This window comes from Palaemon carinicauda, chromosome 15 (assembly GCF_036898095.1).
Source record: "Palaemon carinicauda isolate YSFRI2023 chromosome 15, ASM3689809v2, whole genome shotgun sequence".
NCBI lineage: Eukaryota > Metazoa > Arthropoda > Malacostraca > Decapoda > Palaemonidae > Palaemon > Palaemon carinicauda.
The window spans coordinates 52,180,504-52,208,003 of record NC_090739.1 but is presented as its reverse complement, the minus strand read 5'-3'; the positions used below and the strand labels follow the sequence as shown (position 1 = coordinate 52,208,003).

Sequence of the window (27,500 nt, the reverse complement as noted above, 5' to 3'; positions counted from 1 at the left end):
TAACATTCAGTTACTTCTCTCCTTGTGCACTAATGTTGATGAATATCGGAAATTGGCCTTGTAGGCGTCGCTTATGGCTACTGATTTGGAGGAAATTGTGCTCTGGAATTAGTTCCGCTGCAGGGGTTGGATATTCGTTCCATGGGAGTCCGTCCTTAGGCTGGCACAACTGGAGAGCGACTCATTACTTCATTAGAATCGGCATTAGGGTTCTGACCCCCTTGAAGAAAATCTCTGGATTCTGTTTTTATTTATTCATATCTCTACTAGTTGCCTTCATTTCCATTCTCTCTTGCTTTTCCTCAATTTTCGTCTGGTGGATGGTCTTGGTATTCTAACATCCTTCCTTACCAGAGACTGGTAAAAAAATAGATTTATAGTTTACGAAAATGCAGATTTCTGCCCACTAGTTTAGTTGTATTCTGTGTTTTACCTGGAAGTCAAAGTTTACCGTAACACAATTGCTGAGGCTCTCTTATTTGTTATATTTTTTTCTAAATATTGGCGTTATCGTCGAAGTATGAAACCTATAGTTTCCGGTTGTGCATATACACTGTGTATATATGATACATATACATATATGTATACATATTTTTGTGTTTGTATACATTTTGTACACATTATATATATATGCATATAAATGTGTACAAAATGTATACACTCAGCGTAAAATATACATTTATACATGCAAGTAAATATTTTGTCTGTGTATTTGGGTATATTGTTTTCATAGTCTATAGTATAACTATTATAAGAAGTGAAATTGAGAAGAAGTGGAATTAATCTCTTGACGCTCCGGAAGTCTTTTCTTTTAACAGACATATTTTAAATCGGCTTCATATCTTTCGTCACTAAGGAGTACAGTAAAAAGAGTAAAATACAAGTCCTTGAAACGGTTATTTTGTATGGTAGTTTGCCTTGACTTTTTGTTTGACTGTATTTAACGGTAGTTAGATTTACAGTTTCAGGCCAGACCTATTTAATATTCTCGCAAGACGTTGATATGAGGGGATTGCACTCTTAGATTTACCTAGCTTAATTTCTTCACTGAGGATATGAGATGCATTTTAAGATTTATTTAGGATTTAGTAGGGGTCATTGTTATCTTTCTATGTGGGCCCCGGGGAATCCTATTTACATTCCAATCAATAATGTAAATGTCAACCATTTCTACATCATCACCTGACTGTTATTTATAAGGGTTTTTTTGCTTAATATATATTATGGTGATCATCATTTGGTTTTTAATATTGCCCTATCAAAATTAAATCTCTGTTCATCATTCTTTCTTGCTAATATGAATTCATTATGAAATGACACGACACGTCATTGGTTTAAAATTTCAATGGTTTCATTGCTGTTAGAAAATGGTTTTCTCTACATAAATTGAACGTCTGTGACGTAGGAATGAAGCTATACCGAGCTTCTTGAGTGCCCAAAGAACGTAGTACAATCCTCTATATTTTTTTTACTAAGGAATTCAGGTTTGATAAACAGTCTATTTAGGACTTTCGTTAAAGATTCTTATGTGAATTGATGTCAGATATAGAGAATCGTGGAACTTTGATTATTCGTATACTGTTCCGTTTGATGAATAGCGTTGGTTATTATCCACAATTTTGTGCAGTGTGATGTATAAAATCCAATCATGTTCTCTTAGTTTTTAATATCGGTAGGGCTTCGTCCTGATAGCAATTTGATTAGGATTCCTGTTATCTAATAGGCCAGAGTGACTCGTCTTTGTCAAATGGAGTGATTTTACCGGACTTTGAAAAAGTAAAGCGAAGGTCTGAGTGTATCTGTTGTATTAAGTGTATTCTGGCAGTAATGACACTCTTGTGGTTTTTGGAAGGACTTAGAAATGATTCAAGACTTTTAAAGGTTTACGGCTAGCTTATTTTTTCAAATGTTATACTGTTCTTGTTTTTCATTTATTATGGTTTTCCTTATTTCCTTTCCCCACTGGGCTATTTTTCCCGGTTGGAGAGCCCTTGGGCTTAGCATCCTGCTTTTCCAACTAGGGTTGTAGCTTAGCAAGTAATAATAATCATAATAATAATAATAATAATAATAATAATAATAATAATAATAATAATAATAATAATAATAATAATAATAATACTTCAGTTCGTAGCGTGAAAAGGAAAATTCGAGGTGAGGGTAAGATCAATTGTATTGGGAGAGATGTAGGGTGGTTTATAAATAAAACTGCTTGAAAGATTAAAGTTCCTTAAACGAGTGAGAAAATTTTTTATTTTGATTCTGATCTTGATGTATTATTGATTGTTATAACTTTATATTTAATATGCAATATATTTGAGTCATTCTATTGTTTTTTACATTGACTGTGTTTAAGGATTATGCAAATTTCTTAAAGTAGAGTTCCTATATTTCCTAGTAAATTATTATTAGAATTACGAGTCAGTTGCCATCACTTGAATGTTTAGCAACCCTTGAGGTAACTCAAGTAGTTTGGGTAAATTACCCTCAAATTACTCAGAAAAAGAACAGTCTTGCTTCTATAAACTTTCGTGAATTTGAAATATTCAATATATGAATACTATTTCAAGTCGTTAGCTTTCGTTTTTCCACGGAAATGGGTTATTTTTAGTGTAGGTTAATTATGAAATGTTATCGGATTTGGATGAATATGAGCAGTGATTCTTGAAATAGGTGTCTTTTTGTTCCTGACTTTGTTTCCCAATGTATGCATAATTTTCGTGGAATTTGGAAGTCTTAACAGTGAGATATACTGGTAATTGCTAGCATATTCTAGCAAGATTATAGACTATTTGATAGTAATTACTATATTGTTACATTTTCATACTATGTTGTTTTTGTCAGCGGTATTTTTGGTTGAAAATATGAGAGAGTTTATTCGATGTCATTTTCGTGCAACACGTGAATCCTGTGGCTGCGAATAGGAGTCATAATTTTAGTCTTTGGATGGCAATGTGAAATACCTTGATGTTTATTGAAATGATATTTATAGTTCAGTCTTGTATCTTGGAGATTTTATTCTCATTGCTTATACGACTTTTAACGGGTGACTGTTTTTTATTAAGCCTCGTTCTATTTTTTATTATCTTTTTTTATGTACGATAGATCCTTTTAGTAAGAAAACTACTGTTGCTTTGAAATATTTGTTACGATGATAATATTCTTCCTCAATGTTGACGTTCTACGTTCAAAGAAGTTTTTTCCGAAGAAATAGGAAAAAGGAAGCCCAAAAATTATATGTGGTAAGGATGTTGGCCGTTTGTGCACCCTTTATTGCTAAGAAAAATATTATCGTGAATTCTTCTTTCCATTGGGGTTATACTGAGTTGGAAGATACAACATTAAACCTAAGATTTGCTGAATTTGGACTTTATTCTGGCGAAAATTAAATTTTTATTGTTATTATTATTAGCCATGCTATAACCATAGTTGGAAAAAAAAGCAGGTTATAAGCCCAAGGGCTCGAACTGGGAAAGCAGCTCAGTGCTGGAACGAAATAGAGAAGTTACGAAGGAAATATATAAGAGAATTTATCAAAGAAAACTATAAAATATATGAAATCACTGACAACGTTGAAATGACCACCCACTATAACACGAGACTTATGCCAACCTGTTCAACAGAGAAAATTTTTTGACAAGTTTGAACTAATGAAGTTCCACTTATTCAACCACCAGATTAGGAAGATCATTCCAAAGTCTGGTAACAGCTGGAAAAACACTTCTATAATACTGTGTAGTATTGAACATAGTGATGGCGAATGTAAGACTGTTACAATTAATTATACAGCTAGTAATATGAATAGGGTGGTAGAGTCTTAGAAGATCTGAATGCAAGGGATGGTCAGAATTATAAAGATTCTTATGCAACATTCACAAAGAACTAACTAAACGACTGTTGCTGAGATTAATATTCAGATCAGGAGTAATAATTTTGATATATCGCAAGTTTGTATATATCAAATCAAGATGAGAATCAGCACCTAAACACCAGACAGGATAACATTACTCAAAACAAATTAAAATAAAAGAATCAAGACATTTCCTCAGGATTGATTGATCACAAAATAAATCTGAAAAGACTTTCTCGATAAGCCAGTTTCTTTTGCAGTTTAAGAAGTAATGGACCGACTTGTTTCTCAAAAGTAAATTTGCAATTAAGAATCATACTTAGAATTTCATATGAGTTGTATATTGTTGAAGAAGCATTGCCAATGTAGAGTTCTGGAAGTTGAGGAGCCACTGTCTTCGTCCCACTGACAATGATACTTTGAGATTGGAAAAGGTTTTATTTCATGCCCCAATAATATGCATCTTGCAATAACTTTAGCCACATCTCTGTTTAAACAATTTATGCAAAGAGAGTGGCATCATTTGCAATGCAACAAGCTTGTTTTCTATGCCAAACCACATATGCTTATATAATGTGAAATGTGATGGGCCAAGAACACTACCCTAAGGAACACCAGATATTATATTCCTATAGTAACTATGGTGCCCATCAACTACTAGTCTTTGAAACCTATTACTTTAGAATTCAACAATAATGCTTGGGAAAGACTCACCGACTCCCAACTGTTTGAGTTTGGAAACAAAAGCTTCATGATTAACATGGCTAATGGCAGTTCGAAAATCAGTCCAAATCATACGAATATTGTGACTACAATCAAGGTATTGCTGTACACCATTTGAAATTGTAAGGTCATCACATGCTCAAAGGTCATTGTTAAAGCCAAACAGCAAACTAAAGAACAGATAATTAAATTCAACATAGCTATATAACTATTTAGACTTTTTGACAAAAGATGTTTAAAAACTTTAGAAATTTGGCAGTAATCATTAAGGCTAGAGGTATCATAAAAACATTTACCTAATTGCGAACCTCTTCTGCTATCTTGCAAACAATTACAGCCAACTCAGTGGCTAAGAAATCTGCCGTCTTTATTAAAAACAAAAACAAAGGTAAAATACCATTAGGGTCTACACTTCTATAAGCGTGAAGGTCCAGCAAGATTGTGTTAATTTCAATGGATCGAAAAGCAACTAGGTAATTTAGCTTCAGGAAAACATGAATGAGGAAGATCAAGTTTCTCATTACTCTGCTTACTGTCAAAACACATGAGACCAAAGGGTTGCCCTTTCCTTTGGACAATGAGGGACAGAGTGCAAATGTAATGGTAACCCACCATATATGTTCCTTGGTTCTACCGGAAAGGGTTTATAGTCGAATTTTATTTCTTTTGAGTTCAAGCATAAACTCTGACCAGCAGCACCTGGCTGAGTATATAGTAGTTATTCCATGCCAATTCTGATCTATTACGTTTCTAAAGTTAAAAAGCTTGCTGTTTCTGCAAATAAGCGAGTCTACAATCCTCATTAAACCGGGTCTGTCATTCACTTTGTATTCTATAACACCAAAGAATGGGTATGCAATTTCATTAAGATGACCAGATTCTCATTCAAAAGTACAACATGCCCACAACCCTCTTATACAACTTTAACCAATTAAAATGCAAAAGATCACTCAAAATACCATTACAGTATGCTTGAGATTTTATACATATCTTACACGTGTGTGACACATTATGAAGAACAGGTTGGTCAGTCTTAATTTCTAATGAAATCAGGGCATGATCAAATGCCCCAGATGGAGAACCAACCTTTCTTGATATAACACAAGAGGACTCAGTTTATACTAGGTCCAAGCATTTTCCAGGCATGTAAGTAGACTCACTCAAGCTCTGGTGATAAGAAGAAAAAAAAAAAATTATCCATTACATATGGTGGGCATTGAAATCACTAAAAAAAACAAAAAACAAAAGAGTCCTTTCTATCATCTTGTATTTTAGACATAGTGGTAAGAAGATAATGGAATAAAGAATCATCCAAGTTTGGATTCCGATAGATAGAACAGATATTAAAGTGGTCATCCCTGCCAGAGACTTTTATGGCTTGAATCTCATGACCTCCACATTCATAGAATGACTAATGATAAGCAGTGTATTTAGTCTTAATATAAACTGCCATTCCCCTTGCCATAGGAATGGCACCCCACTTCACAATTATTGGGTTCTTAAAATGTGGAATAAGGAGCTCAGATAAGTGCCTCGTTTGTGAAATCAAAGTTTCTGACCATAATAGAATATCATGCTGGCTTGAGAGAACTATATTATCATGTAGTCCACAATTATTGCAACACAATAACCAAGACTGGTGAAGTCTAGGACACTGCTCCCTGGATTTTGATCAATGTCTCCAGACAAAATAATAATTAAAAGCAATAAAAAAAGCCTCATCATACTTAAAAAACAAACTTAATAATGATAAAAACAAGATGTACACGACTGTATAGAGAAGATAAAATGCAATTCATTTAACTCAGAGACTAAAGGCAAAATGTTGGACAAAATTGGTCAACAGGGCAGAGCCGACACACCATGTAAGGCTTAGTATCCTCCGGTATAGCCACTTCAACTTATTAAAGAAGGACAGTTATAATAGTTTTGAAATTGAATACCATAGGGAAAGATAACGGAACAAATACGGAACAGGCAACCTATTATTGAACCACCAGGTATGCATCGACCGTCTATTAAGCCTGCCCAATACACTGTTGAAAGAAAGAAGAGAAAACAAATAACATAGTATGCCTGATTTCAAGCATGAGAATTCTGTACCAAGAAAATGGGAGGCTGCTTTACAGAGGCTTGCCACTACCCAAAAGTAGAGAACAAATGTTTGATATGGAGTATCCTTCATAAAGAGCTGCTTGCCATAGCTCGAGTCATTTCTACCCATACCATGTTAAAGTACACACTAAACAATTACAGTAGTTAACCACTTTAGTGAAGGAGAATTATATTTGATTTGCTTAGTGGTGTTAGGGGTATGAAGGAAAAGGAGATTGTATAAAGATTAAGCTAGATTATTCTGTATATTTTTAGGCAGAGTAAAATTTGTCCGTAACGAGAGAGAGAGAGAGAGAGAGAGAGAGAGAGAGAGAGAGAGATCTAATATTGTACTATATGGCAACTCTTAGGACCCAATAACTCACGAGTGGTAATATTTCAAGTAGGTCAAATGATGCTGATGATCTGATGATAATTATATATATATATATATATATATATATATATATATATATATATATATATATGTATGTATATATATATGTATGTATATATATATGTATATATATAGATTATATATATATACTGTATGTATATATATATATGTATATATATAGATTATATACATATACTGTATATATATATATATATATATATATATATATATATATATATATATATATATATATATATATATATATATATATATATATATATATATATATATACACACACATATCATTATCATCAGCATCATCAGACGATCCAAACTCATCTTACGAATAGATATAAAGCTAAGAATCTAGTTTCAATTGCAGAACTAAATATAATCTCTCTGACATAAGATGATTAAGGGGTTGAAAATTTAAGAAACCGTGGAAGATTTCTTAGCTATTGAAAGAAACATCAAAGTAAATGTTCTCTAGGCGTGACAATATTCAGAAGAAAAGAAAGAATAGAATATCATGCAAATGGCACAGCTCTGTTCGTCCTGAGAAACTTTATCTTTGGAGAAAATTCGAACCAAAATTACAGGACGGCAAAGGCAGGTAAAATGCTGACTGGCTCATAGGGTGGAAGATTTCGAGGAAAACAAGAAGTTTGAAACTGGTGTTCTCTAACACAAAAATTTTTAAAATACAGTCATATAAACATTTTAATATTAAAAAGTCGTATTTAGATCACAATAAAGGACGAGAGAAATCCTTCTATTGTCAGAAGTCTACATCAAATGCAGTGTACAAGCCTACCTGACGTACATTGAACTTTATAACCAAAGAAGGAATAGATTGGAATTATTAGATTTCAGTTATTTTCACGCTAGATTTTATTAAATTGACGATTGTGAGAGAGAGAGAGAGAGAGAGAGAGAGAGAGAGAGAGAGAGAGAGAGAGAGAGAGAGAGAGAGAGAGAGAGAGAGAGAGAGAGAGAGAGAGTTTTATATGGGAAAAGTTTTTGGATTAAAATAGTAAGCTGCTGCTCCTTGTTTGGCATATGTTATAATTCTGAAGCAAAAAATGTATGCATTAAATGTGTGAGTCTTTCTTCTCTAATGATAATCTTCCGTATAAATGCAGTTTGTGCTAAATCAAGAACTCCGCTTATTGAAAGGACGTACACCAGTTTATTGGCGTAATCTCAGATTATTCTTTAATCAGTTTGGCTCCATTGATTTTTTACCGTTAGAATCCTAGGTTTTGTTTTATTATTTAATTTCACAAATGAATTATTTTGGATACTGGAATTCCTTTAATCAAAATAATCAACAAAAATAATTCCTGTTATTCTGTTTACTCGTATATTTTATATTTCATTGTGAATTCATGGATTTCTTGCTATCCATATGCTTATCTGTGTTTATGTATGAGAGAGAGTGTAAATTCCTACTTCTGGGATCACGATGAACAATGAATGCTAATTTTTTATATACCAAAACCCTATTTTTACTTTTCCCTAAATTTTTATGTGACTAGCATTCTTGAAAATTGGTTATTTAATTCTTGTGTGCCGTGTTATTTACTCTCTCTCTCTCTCTCTCTCTCTCTCTCTCTCTCTCTCTCTCTCTCTCTCTCTCTCTCTCTCTCTCTCTCAAAGAATTCGTTTGATATTAGAGTATGGGCGTTAATTAACCGTTAAATGAAAATAAGCGGACAGCACCATCTGAAAATTCGCATAACATCAAGAAATTTCTAGCAAGATCATTGATGAAATAAGTATCGCGTCTAAAAAATTTTATCCTTAAATGCCTCCGTTTCTTATGGAGACTTTAACAAGTAGCAGTATTTCCAGTCAATTTTATGATTAAAAAGTAAAATGAAATTTTAAGTCTTTATATTGAAATTATTCAAATAAGTAAAATATATGAAGTCTAGACAATATGCAAGTTGTATATTTACGTATGCTGCCTTCTGTAGAATCATGTAAGGCATGTGAAATTGAGTTTATGGACAGACGGAATCATTTATATTGTATTTTTGGGTTGTTAAAGGAACGCGATATGACTATCAATGAATCTATTTTAGTTTAATTTTACGTTACTGCTTTGGGTGCAATTTTTTTTAATATGGCATTCGATTTGATGCCAAAAATATAGATGATGGTTGATTGGGGTCTGTGTCAATATTTTTGTAGCTATGAGATAATTTTACGATCAATATTCGGATGGGTGATATTTTGTATAAGTTTTTAGGCTGCTGTTATGTGAATGAAACTTAAAGAAAAATTTAAGGAAATTTTGTAAATGAAAGCTAAGGCTGCTAACAGTCTTTCTATGTAAACTTGTAATTTTGGGAATTAAAAAACCCCAAATAATGTACGTTGTATATTTATATAAAAAATGCAGAAGCTTTCGCACTTTTTACAAAGGGCCTCTTCAGCTGAAGAAACAAAAAAGTTTCTCAAGGTAAACTAAAAACAAATGACAATTACAGGATAAAACTATTTAAACTAAAATATTAGTTGAAGCTAAAATATCAGTTAACGAGTAAAGTCTTCGTGTTAAAATCGCCGGGTAACTAGATATTTTGACGCCTATTACGGATTCTCTCCGAACGTCTGGGTGTTGGTCTATTTTCCAAAAGATTGATGTTGATATCCTGCAACTGTGGCTCCCCGTTGATGTTGACATTATGGCTATGATCCACATCATTAATGCCAGCAGCTTGCACACGAGGAAGCAGTGGATCGGCAAAAGTATTGACAGCTCTAAATGTTTTAAAAAGATTCCTTAAATCCCATTACTAATAATGTCTTCCTGATTAAAAGATTAATTATTATCTTCAGCTGAAGAAGCTCTTCGTAAAAAGTGCGAAAGCTTCTGCATTTTTATATAAATATACAACGTATATAACTGGATTTGTCATTCCCACGGCATGGTGTTTTATTCAAGTTAAACTTGTAATATTGCATATGCATGTAAAGTCAGAAGGATCATAATAAGGATATATGTAGCCTGTTTGATTATGTCATTGGAGACTCCATTAATAGATTATGCAGCTTTTGTCTTCAAAAGATCTACTACGTTTTATATGGGTGTTTTACCACATTTAGTTCATGTAGCCTGCATTTATGTAATCAATTTCTAGTTGGTCTCTTGAAACGACATTTATTAGAGAGTTTTTTCTAATGATTTTAATTATATCGTTACACGAGCATTTGTTTCGTATACCATATTCGTTATGCAAAGCTTTGAGTGATATGAGATCCATTAGAAAATGGATAATGTACGGATTGTTTTCCAACACATGAAAAAGAAGTGCTTAGTGTAACAAGTTCAATTCTCACAGAAATCAATAGATAAAGTCGCTGTTGAAAATTCTCATTTAAAAGAACGATTTTACTCAAGTCTTTACATTGCAATTAACATCGATACGTGGCTTCGTTCCTTGAGCTCATCTTTAACATGTGATCCCAAGTGAGATGCGTTCCTCTCTCTCTCTCTCTCTCTCTCTCTCTCTCTCTCTCTCTCTCTCTCTCTCTCTCTCTCTCTCTCTCTCTCTCTCTCACACAAAGAGGGTAACGTAGCGTGAAAGCCTTTTCTCAAGAATTCATCGGCTCCTCAAAAAATCGAGGATAATATATATATGTGTGTATATATATATATATATTTATATATATATATATATATATATTATATATATATATATATATATATATATATATATATATATATATTAATGGGGTTGGCTCCTGAATTTACTACCCTTTCAGCTTTATATCGTGTTGTTATGGTGATGTTGAAATTAGGACATGAAAATGCCTTTTATGCATATAATATTCATGTGTTGACATTCATAGGAAATACTATATGGCATGAAAACATATGAAAAAAATATTCCCTAAAGCAACAAGTACTGTATATAAATATGATGTAATCCCTGATAGACATAATAACATAAAAAGTTTCAAACATGTATGTAGACTAAAACACACATACACACACATATATACATATATATATATATATATATATATATATATATATATATATATATACTGTATATATATATATATATATATATATATATATATATATACTGTATATATATATATATATATATATATATATATATATATATGTATATATATATATATATATATATATATATATATATATATATGTATTTATATATATATATATATATATATATATATATATATATATATATATATATATTTATACATGTATATATTACTATAATTATGTGAAATCCGTTATTTTGTATAATTCCTAGTACATTTGCATACTACCTTATCTCCCGGTAATATGCAAAATTACTGGAAAAAATATAGTAAATGTACATAATTTCTAAAATTTTAGTATTATTTAAAAAAAAAAAAAAAGTTTATAAAATCGGTTCTTATGCAAATAAAGGAAAAATTCAGTAAATTTGCATGATTCATAAAATCTTAGTAAGTAATTAGTTGAAATTTTTGTTATGGCAGATACTCTGAGACCCAATAACAGTTTACATCATATGACCAAACATTTAGATTGTAGCGGCATTATTATGTTAGATAAGTGGAATCTTTCTTCTGGTCGAGACAAGTACTTGTAGTTAGAAGCAATTGAAGTAAAGGAAGCAGTATTTTTATTCGTCCCACGTGAAGCACAAAAAAAAAAAGTTAGCCAATACATATAGATAGATGCAGAGAGAAGAATACGACATGAATTCAATCAACTGATTAAAATAGAAAAGGACTATGTTAAAAATAATGCAAAGGATTAACGTCTCCTTCAAAAAGTGGGGTGTAATGAAAATAACAGTGGAAGGCACAGCATGGAAAAAGGGTACGTGCCTTTGTGACGAAGATTTATTTGAAAGTCTTCAATTTATTCTTAATGCAAATGGACGTGGTGGGAGATTCAGTCTATATGATAAAACATGAAAAATAGCAATCATAAAAATTTATCAAATACGACTTTCTCTGCCCTTCTTCGAGAAGTACCAATTGAAAAAAAAGTGTTAGAGATTTCGCTGCCAGGTATGCACATAAAAAAAAAAAAAAAAAAAATGCTGTAACTAAAATAGCTTGCCATTTAACTAAGTTCCTGTTGCTACCTTATGTTTTTAAGGGAATGATTATTATTATTATTATTATTATTATTATTATTATTATTATTATTATTATTATTATTATTATTATTACAAGCTAGGCTATAACCCTATTTGGAAAAACAAGATGCTATAAGCCCAAGGGCTATAACGGGGCAAAAATAGCCCGTGAAAAGGGAAACAAGGAAATAGATAAATTACAAGAGCAGAATAAACACTAAAAATAAAATATTTCAAGAACAGTAACAACGTTAAATTAGATCCTTCATATATAAACTACAAAAACTTAAAAAAAGAAAAGAGGAAAAGTAATAAGTTAGAACTGCATACCAAAGTGCACCCCTAAGCAGGAGAACTCTAATCAAAGACAGTGGGAGGTCATGGTACGGAGGCTATAGCACTACCCACGACCAGAGAACAATGGTTTGATTTTGGAGTATCCTTCTCCTAGAATAGCTGCTTACCATAACAGAAGAGTCTCTTCTACCCTTACCAAGAGGAAAATAGCCACTGAACAATTACATTACAGTAGTTAACCCCTTGAGCGAAGAGGAATTATTTGGTAATCTCAATGTTGCCATGTGTATGAGGACAGAGAAGAATGTGGTAAGAATAGGCCAGACTATTCGGTGTATGAGTAGGCAAAGACAAAATGAACCGTAACCAGAGAGAGGGATCCAATGTAGTACTGTCTGGCCAATCAAAGGACAGAATAATTACTCTCTAACGATAGTATCTCAACGGGTGGCTGGTGCCCTGCCAACCTATTACCTATACTGAACGAAAGCTTTTCTGAGAGTCACGTTTTATCTACTGTTTTGTTATCCATGAGTAATTATACAAATTATATATCCTAAAAGAAAAATCACCAATAATAAACAAAAATGTACAAATAAAGATAGACACTATTTTAGTATTTTTAAAGGAAAATTCTATACGAACAGAAGGGTGACTGCAGTAAAGAGGTAAAATGAAATAGATACACAAGTAAACGTTATCATACAAAATCATTAATATCTTAGGCATAATGCACATTTACTGGAATTTTTAAGTGATTATGCATATTAACTGAAGAACCCGTTATTATGCAAATTTACATGGAATTGTGCATAATAATGGAATTTGCATATGTACTTTAACACACACACACACACACACACACATATATATATATATATATATATATATATATATATATATATATATATATATAGACATACACACACACATAAACACTGAAAGTAAAATGCCGTATTTGTGTGTATATATATATATATATATATATATATATATATATATATATATATATATATATGTATATATATATATATATATATATATATATATATATATATATATGTATATATATATATATATATATATATATATATATAAACTAAAAGTCAAATGATGTATATATATACACACACATATATATACACAAAAGATACGGCATTTTACTTTCAGTTTTTATATATATATATATATATATTATATATATATATATATATATATTTACATATATATATATATATATATATATATATATATATATGTATATATATAGGGAAGATGAAATATCATTAGAAGGAGAAAGGATTAATGATCTCCAATACAGGGTCTTTAGAATTAGAGTTTAGTGAAAGATTAAAAAAAAGCAAATCAGACAATGGCTAAGTTACGTAATATTTGGAAATCAAATCGCCTTAAATTACATATAAAAATCAGACTATATATCAGTTTAGTGAGATCAGTGATACTCTAAGGACATGAGTCATGGTATGACAATGAAACAATCTCCAATAGATTTAGTAGATTTGAGAACAAAGCCCTGAGATGGATATTGGGATTTAAATGGCAGGGCAGGATTAGAAATGAAAATATAAGGGAGATTACTTGAGTGCCATATGTTGATGAGATCATGATGAGGGGTAGCTGGAAATGGTTTGGGCATGCTTTTCGCACTCCTCAAGAGAGTTTAGTTCACTAAACGTTCAGTTGGGCTCCACAAGGCACTAGAAGAGTTGGAAGACCCAGGACTACATAGCTGAGGACTATGAAGCGCGAAATAGATGATGAATGGAGAAGTATTCAATTAAAAACTCAAGATAGAGACGACTGGCTAAATCTAACCGAGGCCTTTTGCGTCAATAGGCGTAGAAAGAGATGATGATGTTGATATATAAATACACACACACACACGCGCGCGCGCGCGCACACACGCACACGCACACAAACATACATATATATATATATATATATATATATATATATATATATATATATATATATATATACATACACACACAAAGAAAATACACAACACAATGAAGTTCCAGGTAGAGTGCAGATTTTTCAAAGCAGCATATTTTGTGGATTTTTTCCTTTGTTTATAGACCCTTCTTTGCTTAATTAGGAAACCTTGAGTTCATTTTACTCTTAAGCCTAAGGGATGCATAATGAAAAAGGTTTCGCCCGTAATGTGCAATATTTATTTTCAGCCATTTTCACGTCCCTTTCCCCTCAAAAAGTCTTAACCTTTATCCACCCGTAATATTATTAAACATTATGAAATTTTTTGTTGTGGGATTTTTCTTTTATTTTGTGAGCTCAGCGTGGTATTAAAATTTTGTGTTGTGAAAAGCAATCAGTGATTTTAAATGAAATTTAAATGTATATATATATATATATATATATATATATATATATATATATATATATATATATATTTACACATACATGCATACATATATAATCTGCGTGTGTATGTGTGTGTTTGTAATTTTCTTACTGATATATTATTAAACATTGGCGTTGAAATTCATCTAAATATACAGTATATAGTAACCTCTGTAATTCGAATAATCACTACTCACTCATAGTGCAATAGGATTAGATTTAGTTTGTTAATCGAACATAATTGTATTCGGAAACGAGAAATTCATTAATTTACTGATATGACATAGCAATTGAATTGTGTGACTCGGTCCGACCATACTCAGAGAGGATTAAGGAGGAACTGCTCTATAAGATTCAATTTGATCAATACCACAATTCTCAATCTCACCCCTTTCCCGAGCTGTTTTGGACGATTTTTCTGTGAATTGTCTTCGATCTTTGAAAACCCTTTGCATTTGCTAGAGGGTCAAGGTAACGAATCGTTTGGAAAATTAACTTGATCGTATTTCCTATATACTTTTCAAATCCTTTCCTTACGACCCTACACTATTGGTAATCGTATATTCTTTAAAACTTTAACTGTATGAAATTTAATTCCTCATGCGTTTTTCCCTCCTTTTAAATGGAAATATATTTTACCCCAAAAAGGGCACCAGATACTTGACCTTTCATTCCCTTCTTGTTCCCAAATTATAATTTTGGAATGAAAATCCTTATGAACGCCGTGTAGGCAGTTACCTCCATTGAAGTACAAGCTCCGGTGCTGTCTTCTGGAAAATTTGTCTTAATGGGCGTTTTACATCAGGATTATAATAAATTTAGAAATAAAATAGGGAGAAGGTTATGTACTCTTATTATAGTTATTAGTGAGAAATAATTTAGCTATAGTTAAACCATATATTAAGATTTTTTAATTGCAATTCTCTCCTTTGATGAGGATAATTTCAATATCAAAATTTAGTTCGAAGTTAGTTAACCAACCTAATTATGCCATGCTACTGAATATATTCTTCCGGCTGTATAAAGCTTACAATTTACTGAATAAAAGCGATTTAATTATGTGTAAATCCAAGGGAAATTTAAAATTCGAACCCTTCAGAATTAGGATTATTCGACGCAGTCAGTTATGAGCAAGGGTCAGTCCATTGATATTTTCTTTCATATGACACCAAGTAATGTTGAACTTTCCGTGTCTCATGTAATCTCCAAATGGAAAATCCTCAAACACACACACACACACACACACACACACACACACACACACACACACACACACACACAAAAAGATGGAAACCACCGAAGACCCACTGAATTGAAAAGGTGAAAACCTATACCAGAAAAAAAGCCTAAGGGCAGCCTGTCAAGTGGAAAAATTATTAAGTATCTTGAAGGAAAAAAAAAACTTTGAAGATCTATGAAACTCAAATTTATTAAAATTTATAGAAATAAATAAATAAAAAAAAAGGTTATTTTAACTGAATGCAACCAGACGTAGGTTGAATTTGCATGAGTGTCAGGAGAGCCAGTACAATAAAGAATCATGATCACTGAGATAGTAATTTAGAATAGATAATTATTTCATATTTTAGGAAATAAGAATCCATGAATATTTATTGCATTATTTCGTTCGATAGACGATTTTGAGCTCATGTGTGACCTATAAACCTTTGTAAAAGAAAAAAAAAATTTTATTCAGTTTTCTGAAATGTAGATTCAGAATTCAGACTATTTGAAAAATGTTGATTTGATAATGCCTGCATTATCAAGATTCAGTTTGAAAAGTCCACTGTATGGAAAGTTAGGATTTATAAAGAATGTAAGTCTCAAAGGTAATTTGAAAATACGCATAGCAAGAAAAATTATGCAAAAACTAACATGATCATGTTAGTAAATGTTTATATACGCCTTAACTTAAAAATAAGGTGATACGGCCGTTTTAATCCACAGGCAATGGTAACATGAGAAGAATGAAAGGATATATGTAGAGGGCAGAAAGCCATGGCTGGTTGTATATATATATATATATATATGTATATATATATATATATATATATATATATATATATATATATATATATATATATATATATATATGAAGAAAAAGATGACCATCAAAACGTATAGTTACTCTTAACGTGAAAGGTTGCAAGGTGGTCTTAAAACTGTTCCAATTCTGTGAGTTAGAGGCAAATGCCCTTTGGTTTACGAGTCAAAGGGACGTATCCGTGTCGACAATTTTGGGCCTGTGTAATTATAATTGAGGTTTAAAATTAATTGGATTATTGGTATTGTAGTATAAAAGGCGTTTCAATGCTTGGAACCAAATATTGAGGCTAAATAAATGTTTTATGGTGTTCCATCATATACAACATTTGTTGCTGATTATGTAAATGAAGGGGGGATATCTAATGGGATACCATGTGGAAGGAAGGAATGTTATTGTGTCAGTGGTGTATAAAGAAAACGTTTTGATAAGTTTTATGTATTTCAATTACGACATTGAAATATGGCATTGTTTATTTGACCCCGATATATTAATATGTGCCTTGGCTTTTAGTGATATTATCCTCTTCACAACACCTCTTTTATTACACCTTATTTTGTTTGTTTGACTGGTGCATAGTTGAACGTCTAATGGTTTTTATTATTAGGTCTCCTTGCTCCAGATGTTGCTAGCGTTATTGGAAGATGTGTTATATTGGTTAACTAACATTTTTATTCATAAACCAAGAGAAACCATTATACGTTCCATCGTGGGCTATTTTGTAAAGAATAATTTTTTTTACATCCAGTAACAAATTTCTCGTATTTTTGTCTTTTATTCATAATGAACATAATCTATGTCAAGAAATTCATTCATTAATTCATGCTCCAGCAAACCTTATGGTAATTTAGTAATTTTTTTTTTTTTTACACTAAATAAATCTTTGTTTTGCCCTCTTTACATCTGTAATAATCCAGAATTCCTTCTAATGATTGAGTTGACCAAAGAGAAGTTCCATTCCTGTATTATTGCATTCCATAACGAAACGTTAATAGTGGACCGTTTTCTCCTTTTATTCCCTCCTTCAACCAACTACCCAACAACAACAACAACAACAACCTCCACCACAACACACAACATCGGCGTCCTCCCTTCATCGCGTCATCTAACTCGGCTTGCGGGGGGCAACATATGTGGGACCGTCTCAAATGACGCCCATGTTGCATCTCTTGGCTGCCGCATATTCTCCCCATCACACGGACCTTTCATGGTTTGTTATGAGCAAAGCAAAATCAGAAAAAGCTAAATTCTTTTCGTCCCGTTTCCTTCTTTTCATTCGTTGGAAGTTTTTCTCTTATGACAGTTTTGCTTCCTACCCCTCCCCTGCCCTCTCTGGCCAACGTCCCTCTCTATCCAACACAGACATAAACTGTTTATTATATAAGAAGTGGTAGTTGCTGTCTCATAATGTTATTACTTCATCATCCCTTTTCATTTCCTTCATGAGATTCTCTTTATGTGCACCAGCCAGATTATACGCTCGTGGTGGTCGTTTTGTCCTCTCTCTCTCTCTCTCTCTCTCTCTCTCTCTCTCTCTCTCTCTCTCTCTCTCTCTCTCTCTCTCTCTCTCTCTTCAGACAAAGGTGTATTTTCTAAACCTCAACAAAACAAGTAATTTTTCCTGTTTAGATCTGCCTCTCTGTATTATATGTTGGATATATATATATATATATATATATATATATATATATATATATATATATATATATATATCAGTCTTAAATATTACTTACCTTACATATGTCAAGAATGTACGAAAGTATTATATTTATGGCAAGTTCTGTCCCTCCCCAAAATAAAGACGATTTTGTGTATATTTTATATCACGTCCTTTTAAACTCGGTGTTATCAAGGCCTCAGAAATTTGAATCCCGCCCCCCTCCCCCCCCCCCCCTCCCCCCTCTTTTCTTATTCATCGGCACAGATGAACTTGCATGGCTGTTATCACATTCCTTGTATGTGTTTTTCTGACGGAAAATGTTTCGTAGTAAATGGGTTGTCTGATAATTTACCATATGTTCCCGTATATTAATTTCGAATTTGTTGAATATTGCAGGTATAGATACTTCGGTACATTTGTTTGTAGAGAAAGGTCGGAATGTGCAAATTGGGCTTCCAGGTTGTATTCCACTCAGGTTTCGTAATTAGTGCCCAATTCTTTTTATTTTGAGTTATGAATTTTTACTGCCTATGAATGTATATATTGATGCATCCAATTGAACTTACTAGAATATTAATTGACTTACGGCCTTTTTATTTGTGAAAAAAAAAAGAAACTGCAGTGCAGCTTTTAGATGGGTGTTATTAATCATTTGGGATTTCCTGTTACTAATAACCAGAAACGAAAAATTTTTAGGGTATAATGAATATTTGATAATATATTTTTGATGAAAAGACGAAAATTTAAGGCAACTTTAAGGCGTGGGAAAAAACATAGAAATCCAAAAAAAAAAAAATTATTTTTACATTTGTCATTGATGTTTATCTCCGTGTATTTAAAATTTCCTATGTGGTGTATTTGTAGAAACGAATAATCTGTGTACTTAGTTTCCTACTCCCATTAAAAACAAAAGTGTTTTCCCCTTACCTGACGAGGAATAACAAATGACAATAAAGAGAGGTTGACGATACCATCTGTTGATGGCAAGGCAGCCTTTCTCGTCTCTTGAAGGCTTGTTTAGAAAAGGTGCATTTGTTCATCCTGGCCTTAGCGCGCTTAACCTTCATTTTTTTCGTTCAAGCATCAGAGAAACAACATTAAGCTCTCAGTCAAACTCATCTGTTTGCTTTATAAGAGAGAAGGTCCATAACATGAACGTGTTGTCTGTGCAGTTTAATCACTAAGCTAATTAAGTGCCGTGTTTGTCTGACATTTCTGGTTGATTGGTCGTCTGATGATGTCATCAACTTTGCAAAAATTGGCGAAAAGGCCCTGGAGAACAAATATGCCCTAATTCGAATAAGCTTTGAGGAAGCCATCCTGGAAGGTCTTGTACCGGATTCATAAAAGAACCTAGAGTAAACTTTCTCTACATATATGTGTGTGTGTATTTATAAGGCGTATATTATATATATATATATATATATATATATATATATATATATATATATATATATATATATATATATATATATATATAGACCGTTCTCACGAAATGTATTGTTTTGACTGGTTCGTGAAAGTATTTTATAGCATTTCTTCATAAGATATAGAAATAACATATTTCCTAAGGTGGCTTTCTGTTCTTATGTTAGTCTACGAGAGAAGACCCTTCAAGATAGCGAATCAAGTGTCACACCTTTCTATTTTGTCTTTACTCCTTTTAATGTCTTTAAAAGTAATCATATTTGTCCCATTATCTTTTGAATAGTGGTTATTTTTAATAGGTTGTACATTAATCGGAAAAAAAAATTGTATTAGATTAATCTTAAAGTTAATCTTAATTTTTTTTGAGTCCCGTTTCCTAATCAGCATTTAATGAAAAACCAAAATCATTCATACATGAGAGATTATATTCCATTTATTATGAAGTTTTAGTGACTCCCATGTTTATTTTATATTTGAAGGGATTCAATACTAATTATTTTAACCCTTTTTTTTTTATGCAGTCTTAAACCGATGGTCGCATTTGTTGTGTAACGTACCTTTCCGGAACAAAACATTTCATGCAATTAACTTGTGGTTAAAATATTAAAATTTGTATTACTCATCCTGACAAACCATATACATTTGAAAAATAATCTATAGTTATTAATTTTGGAATACATTTAGTGCGAGTTAGTTTATGCAATATTGATCCAATTCTTTGAAACGCCACAGCAGATAAAGTTAAAAGTCATGCATTCTTGTGAGGTAAATTTATGTCTGATAATTTGCGAAAGATAAAAAATATTCCTCACTATTAAGACTTGGTTAAGTATTTCTCATACCATTTCTTTGTACATATTTTAACACCAATTTATTAAACTTATTTAATTATAGTATTCATTAATATTTTAGTTTTTAATTAATTTAAAAAATGGAAAACAAATCAATTATTTTGCCCAGTCACGGCGTTTTAAATTCCATGCCTTTTTTTAAGAACAAAATAAGTAAAAAAAAAAAAAGATTTGATTCATATTTTATGAGTTAACTCTATGGATAGTGCCACTCACATTTCAATATTGCATTATGACTATATGATGCGACATCATTCAGTTTTGTCCTATTTCAAAGCTCAAATCATCTATAGTAGTATTTTGTCTGGATATTTCTGGATACTTATGAGATTCGCCTTTAATACAATACTATCCAATGTTTCGAAACATCCAACTTTTTTCATAGTTTTATTTATTAGTCAATGAAAGTTAACCGATCCCCTCAAGTATGGTTTATTGGAAATCTGTATATGTATTCATGTATGTATGTACATCCAAGTATATATAAATATATATGTATATATATGTATATATATATATATATATATATATATGTATATATATATATATATATATATATATGTATATATATAAATATATTCATGTATATGTATATATATAAATATATTCATGTATATATATATATATATATATATATATATATATATATATATATATATTTTCACACGCACACACGTGAACTAACATATTACATTTATTAATTTAGCCTTAAATATGTCACCTTAGAATTTGAAACTGTTTATGATAGTTGATAAGTCATTTAGGGCATCTAGGGCTTCATTCAGTGTTATTGTTTTAATTGTCAAATGGACTGGTTATTCTCTTGTTGCATTTATAATCCCGTTTATTCTTAGTAAACTTTCATTAACAAAGTCTTTTGTTGTGTGTCCTTCTTTGTCTGTGTTGAACAGAAAGCGTCGATCACCAAGAAGCCCCCATCCAATACAGACAACCACATTCCTCATAACATGAACAAGCGGGATATCATCCGAGCAACAGACTTCAACTACCTGATGGTTCTGGGCAAAGGATCCTTCGGAAAGGTGCTGCTGGCAGAGCGCAAGGTCAGTATTCCTCCAGAAACTCTGGCTTATTCTGAATGAATTGATGTTTTTATTCTGTATCTGTTATAAAGTATTTCGTATTAGATTTTCTCTACTTCACCGTAGATAGTCATGATGTCTTGTGTAAATTACCTATTATTCGAAATTTAATGTAGATAAATTCAAATTTTTTTTACCTTTGCTTCTTGTTGTAATGGTATGATTTTCTATGTATTGTTTAATGATCATAATGCTTAGTAGTGTAAGCTGGCGTAGTGTTATACGTTTTGATATGCTTAGATTTGTTCACTTATTATTTGATATTATTTGAGAATGAAACATTTACAGACACTGTTATGAAAACCGTCACCTTTTCAAAACTAGAAATTGTTATATATAATATCTCGAAGTTCCTTATATGAACTTAGTTACCATAACACACATGAACGTGAAGAAAATGCTAAGTAAGAGCCTGTCATATTCTCACTGCTCTCGCACATTCAATTTCAATTTAATCATAAATTGTTCTTAATATAAAAGCTGCTTTGATATGAATGCTAGCAATTGAATCATGTTTTAACGTTTTTCTATTTGATTGTTTCGATGGTTACCATAGGGAAACAAAAATTTGTTATAGCATTCGCAATATACTGTTTAACGTTTAACTTAAAGTACCACTGCCATAACCTCCTGGCTGATTAATGCTAATTCTATCGAAGGAATTTAATAAGAATAACAAACAGAAATGGGTTAATGAATCATCTTTTCTTTCAAGTTCTGAATTCCATGTGATTACTGATTACACTTATAGTAAGTTAGGATGATTAAAGTATTGTGTGCATAAGCATTCTTTCACACTAGAAAAAAAAAGGGTGACAGTAAACAGCACGTCTCCAACCTCATTAGAACTTTTATAAATGTCTGAAGTAGCATGTCTTTGTAGAATTATCTTTTTCTAAGTGATTTGATTTTTCTGTGTAATTGATGTTGATCTTCCCTGGGTTGATGCCCTGCCGCTATTGGTGATGGTTCCACCTCTCAGGATATGCCGGCAAGAGTAAGGCTTTTGTTCATTTATAAGTGTGAAATGACATTTTCATGCTCGCTCTTGTTATGTAGCGACGACACTTTTATAATGTTTTGCTCTCAAATGGTCGCACATGACGGGTGAGAAGTTCCACTTTGAATTAGAAAATTCAAAGGTGAGATGAATTCTTAATCGCAGAAAGGGAATTGATAGGCCTGGAAAGGACAAGAAATAGCTTGGGAAAATGGGAAGGGAAAAAGAGATTGCGATATTGGATGTTTCGCTGATAGGATTTGCACAAATGAGGATTAAAAGTATATTCCGTAGTTGGAATTTAGATTATGAATTTATGATTATTATTTAATTTTTTAAAGGAAACTTTAATAGTTTAATGTTAAAGTACTAGTGAAAAGTGCAATGATTTTTCTTTCGTTAATTAAGAAAATCAAAACGCATATTTATGCATATTTAGGGGTGAGTGATGAAATGCCCTAGCTAATCTCTTCAATATAGGTAAGTACTCAAATAAAATGGCGGACAACCGTCATTAAAAGTGTCGTTCTACTTGGTTATGCTGTTCATGATTTCAAATTTTGTCTTCTCCTCATTCAATATATATAAATTATATATATATATATATATATATATATATATATATATATATATATATATATATATATATAAAATATATATATATATATATATATATATATATATGGTTTTTATATTTGTCACCTTTGCTTATTTTCTCTAGTTTTTGTCTTAATATAATTTCAGAATTCGCAATGTTTACGATTGTGTGAAAATCTATTGCTTTGCATGCACTGTGTCCCTCGGTTTTCTTTCCTTTTTAATCGATTTTCTGCCTGTGTGGTATTGTGAACTGTTTGTGCCAAATGTGTAAGTTTCTTTTGTCCTGATGGGTATGCGGTATGTGGCTCTGGTTTATCTCGGCCTGAAAGTCATTGAAATTATTTCTATTAAAGATGCAATAACGTGAACACAGAAAATATGAGGCATAAAAGTTTATTTCAAATCTCGGAGAACTTAATATAGAAGTCGAATTAGATATCATGTGAATATTGGTTTGCTTCTAAATACTTGTTTCTTAAACATCAGAATGGTTACCAGAACCACTTGGGTATTTGCAAGTTATATTCGTGACAACAAAGTTCTAAGCAATGAATTTAAATAAAACCTGAAGTATTGATGTCACTAAATTACCCTCTGTTTTTAAATGAGAGATAATAGAAGGTCATGTGTCTGTAAGCCAGGCCTTAACATTTATGGTGTTCCACAAATGTTTAGGGACCTTATGATGACCCTATATTCTACTAAAATCCGGCGACATAGAGGAGACTGGCCTAGGATGGGCACTTTTTCTTATCCTGGGAGTCAGAACTTGCTCCAATCTCGCCTGGTTATGGGTAATATATGTGATTAGCTGCTAAAAGAAATGCCAAGTCAACCAGATTACCACTTACTCATAAGAAGCAATGAATTGGGGTAAGAAAAATGGAATCAGGTCTAATCTTTTTAAAGTTTGAACTTATTGTAAGTGGACTATCACTACAAGATTGTTGGCCATGAAAACAAGACTGCGCGGGATGCGAAAGATGGCTCCCCAAAGTAGGAAATTAAATGGCTATTAATCTTTGCAAATCCAAAATGAATATGTAAATGGTTTATTCAATAAGAGTGTAGATTAAACTAAGCAAACCAATACTTTTTTGGTTATCCGATCTCTTACCACGGTCCACGCCAACGTTCATGTATTGCATCATACATAATGATTCTTTAATGTTTTACTAAACTGATTTTAACTTGCCCGCCATGGTTAAATTACAGATCTTTTAATGCTGAAAGAAAATTTGTTTTTTTTTCCTTTTCAAAGCACCATGTATTTACAAAGATGAGGCAAGAACAGCACATGCTTCAGATCATAATTTTTTATGACTTGAAATATTGACCTGCTTTGATGCTTACATCTTTACGTCAGTGTAATATCTACCAAATTTATTTAAGAAGCGGTTTATTTCAGCCCTAACATTGGTAGGATTAACACTGTTTTTAGGAAACATCCTGCTTAGTTGTCTTCCATAACAGTAATTTCAGAATATTGCTCTTGTGGGTTTTAGTAAGCATCGTCAGTTTTAATTTCGTTCATACAAAAGGAAATATCAAACTTCATCTCGCAGTCTAATGGACGTCGGCTTTGCCTTCCTTGTCATGTCTCAATTTTTGCTTATCTATGCATTGTCATTTGTTGGTTCATTATTATATCATATATTCTGTATTTGTATTCCATCTATGTTATAATATTTTATTTAAGATTTTATTTCTATACATCAATGCGAATTCTAATTAGCAAGTCAGTGGCCCTTTTGGTTTAATCCGCTCCAACATTTGCATTGTATAAGAAAACCAAAGTGTTCCATTAAATAATTCTATATGTCTGTAGATGAATACAAGTTACGAAGTAAAGGAATCAATCGAGTTGTTTATGTAATAGTTTTCGTTAATTCTGCAATTAAATAACTTTGGTATTCTTTAATTTTAAACGATTGTTATTCTTAGATGAAGATACTTAGAAGCTACCGTGCTCATATACAGATCCTTGGCGACAAAATTGCGGAAAATGGCGTCATTGATTGCGCATAAGCAGCTACACCTTGCATGAATCCTCGAAATGAAAGTAGCGTGTGATTGTGTGACCGGCCAGCGATTCATAATTGGAATACCACAGCTGCATATAAATGGGCTTTAAAAAAAAAAAAAAAAAGAAAAATGTCTCTTGTGCAGAACTTAATGCAATTAAGCCCTTTTTTACCATCGTACATTTTTTCCTGGCTGGGTCACCAGGATGCAAAAAGCTCACGGGAAAATTGTCGTTCTCATGAATCGCCTTTTCTGCTTATTGGGAAATTACATGGTATTGTGGATACGGAATATTTTCCGTGCTGGGTAAAAAAAAATTATGCCATAATTATTGTAACTTCTCTTTAAAGGCTTGAGAAATGTTTGTAGTCTCTAAGTATATTTAAAATGTATTAATAACTGCATATTTATCTAGATTAGAACCTCGATTTCAGGCTGCATGTCAAATAATTAAGAGATATGGCATCCTATGAGATGAAAAAGATAGTTTAATAGCTGTCCTTATTTTATTCATTTTTATTGGATTACCACACTTTTAGTCGTGGTTATGGCGATGCAGTTATTTTATTCATTAGTATAGAGCAGCCTTCGGCTCGTCTAGGCCAAATTTCCTGTTATATTTTTGCGTGTGTTGTGTGTGTACCAGCCTCCTCTTTGTCATCTTCTCCCGTCAGAGTGAAATGGAGACTCTTTAATAAGGTTAGATCTGAAATAATAATGGGAACAACGCTTCCCTTTGGCACAAAGAGTAAGGCTGGCTTCCTTCTCTGTAAAAATAAAGTAATTTGGTCTTCCCTTTAGATAAAGGTGTATCGCCTTTTTTCACCATTCTCTAATATATAGACTTCATTTTTGTATGATGTAGGAGTGAGGGAGCTGGAAGGCTTTTCATTTAAAAGGCAATTCAACAGATACATTATTGCCGGCTAAATGTTCGTAGAATTGTATTTATGTAAGGCCTTGTTATTCTGAAATCCAATTTGTTTTGTCCTATGAGAGTGGAATTTTTCAAAGTGGTTCGAGAACATGCCTCTCCCTCTTTCTCTGTTTCTGAAAATATATTTTTTGTTGATGCAACTGGTAAGGGAATTTCCTATAGCGCAGAACCGTCTCGACTACAGGTGAAGTTTGTTAAGCGAGAAATTAACAGTCAGCGATAAAAGAAGTTTTGATATATTCAAATAAGAGCTCACCTGATTCGTACTCAAATTAAGAACAAATTCGAATCTTCATAACTATAAATTGCCGAGGCAAAGGAGTCGTTATGTAAGGGAATACGGAATCTAAAAAGTGTTTGAGGAGGAGCGGTCATTAGGGAGCTATTCAACAAGTTACAGAGAGAGAGAGAGAGAGAGAGAGAGAGAGAGAGAGAGAGAGAGAGAGAGAGAGAGAGAGAGAGAGAGAGAGAGTCTTGATCTTTTGCAGCAGAGTAAATTAATAAAGAAAAAAACGTAATATGTAGACTAGAATGACCGTGTTGAGATTCTTCCAATCTTATTTGAAGTTGACGTGGGCTGCGATATGTTTATAGTTATGATTAACACTATTCCATTCAAATTGCCACTTCCACTAATTGTTGATATATAAAGGATGAAGTCATGTATACGCAACATTCGGGGCACTTCAGGTAAATATATATATATACATATATATATATATATATATATATATATATATATATATATATATATATATATATATATATATATATATCTTATGTCGAATTCATTTCTCTGGTCATTCGATAACTCGATTGTCATTTACAGCTGAGTGAACTGATGGCCTCCTCGTGTATAGAACCAGTGGTAGGACCCAAGAGTTGACTTCATAGTCTATTTCTCATCAAATATCACAAACATATCTCGTTATCCGGCTGCCACTGCATGTATGTACTTTTGTTAGGACGAAATCATGTCATTATTATAA

General features: G+C 32.0%; 1 protein-coding gene across 5 annotated transcripts in view; it reads left to right on the top strand.

Annotated features, from left to right (window-relative positions):
- LOC137654607 (protein kinase C, brain isozyme-like) overlaps nt 1–27,500 on the top strand; it is an 854,153-nt gene that overhangs the window by 672,537 nt on the left and 154,116 nt on the right. For 4 of the 5 annotated variants that reach the window (XM_068388394.1, XM_068388395.1, XM_068388391.1 and 1 more), the window contains exon 8: nt 21,758–21,910. In XM_068388394.1, coding sequence (XP_068244495.1) covers nt 21,758–21,910 — 153 coding nt within the window. The remainder of the gene's footprint in view (nt 1–21,757; nt 21,911–27,500) is intronic. The other variant, XM_068388393.1, reaches the window with a different exon arrangement.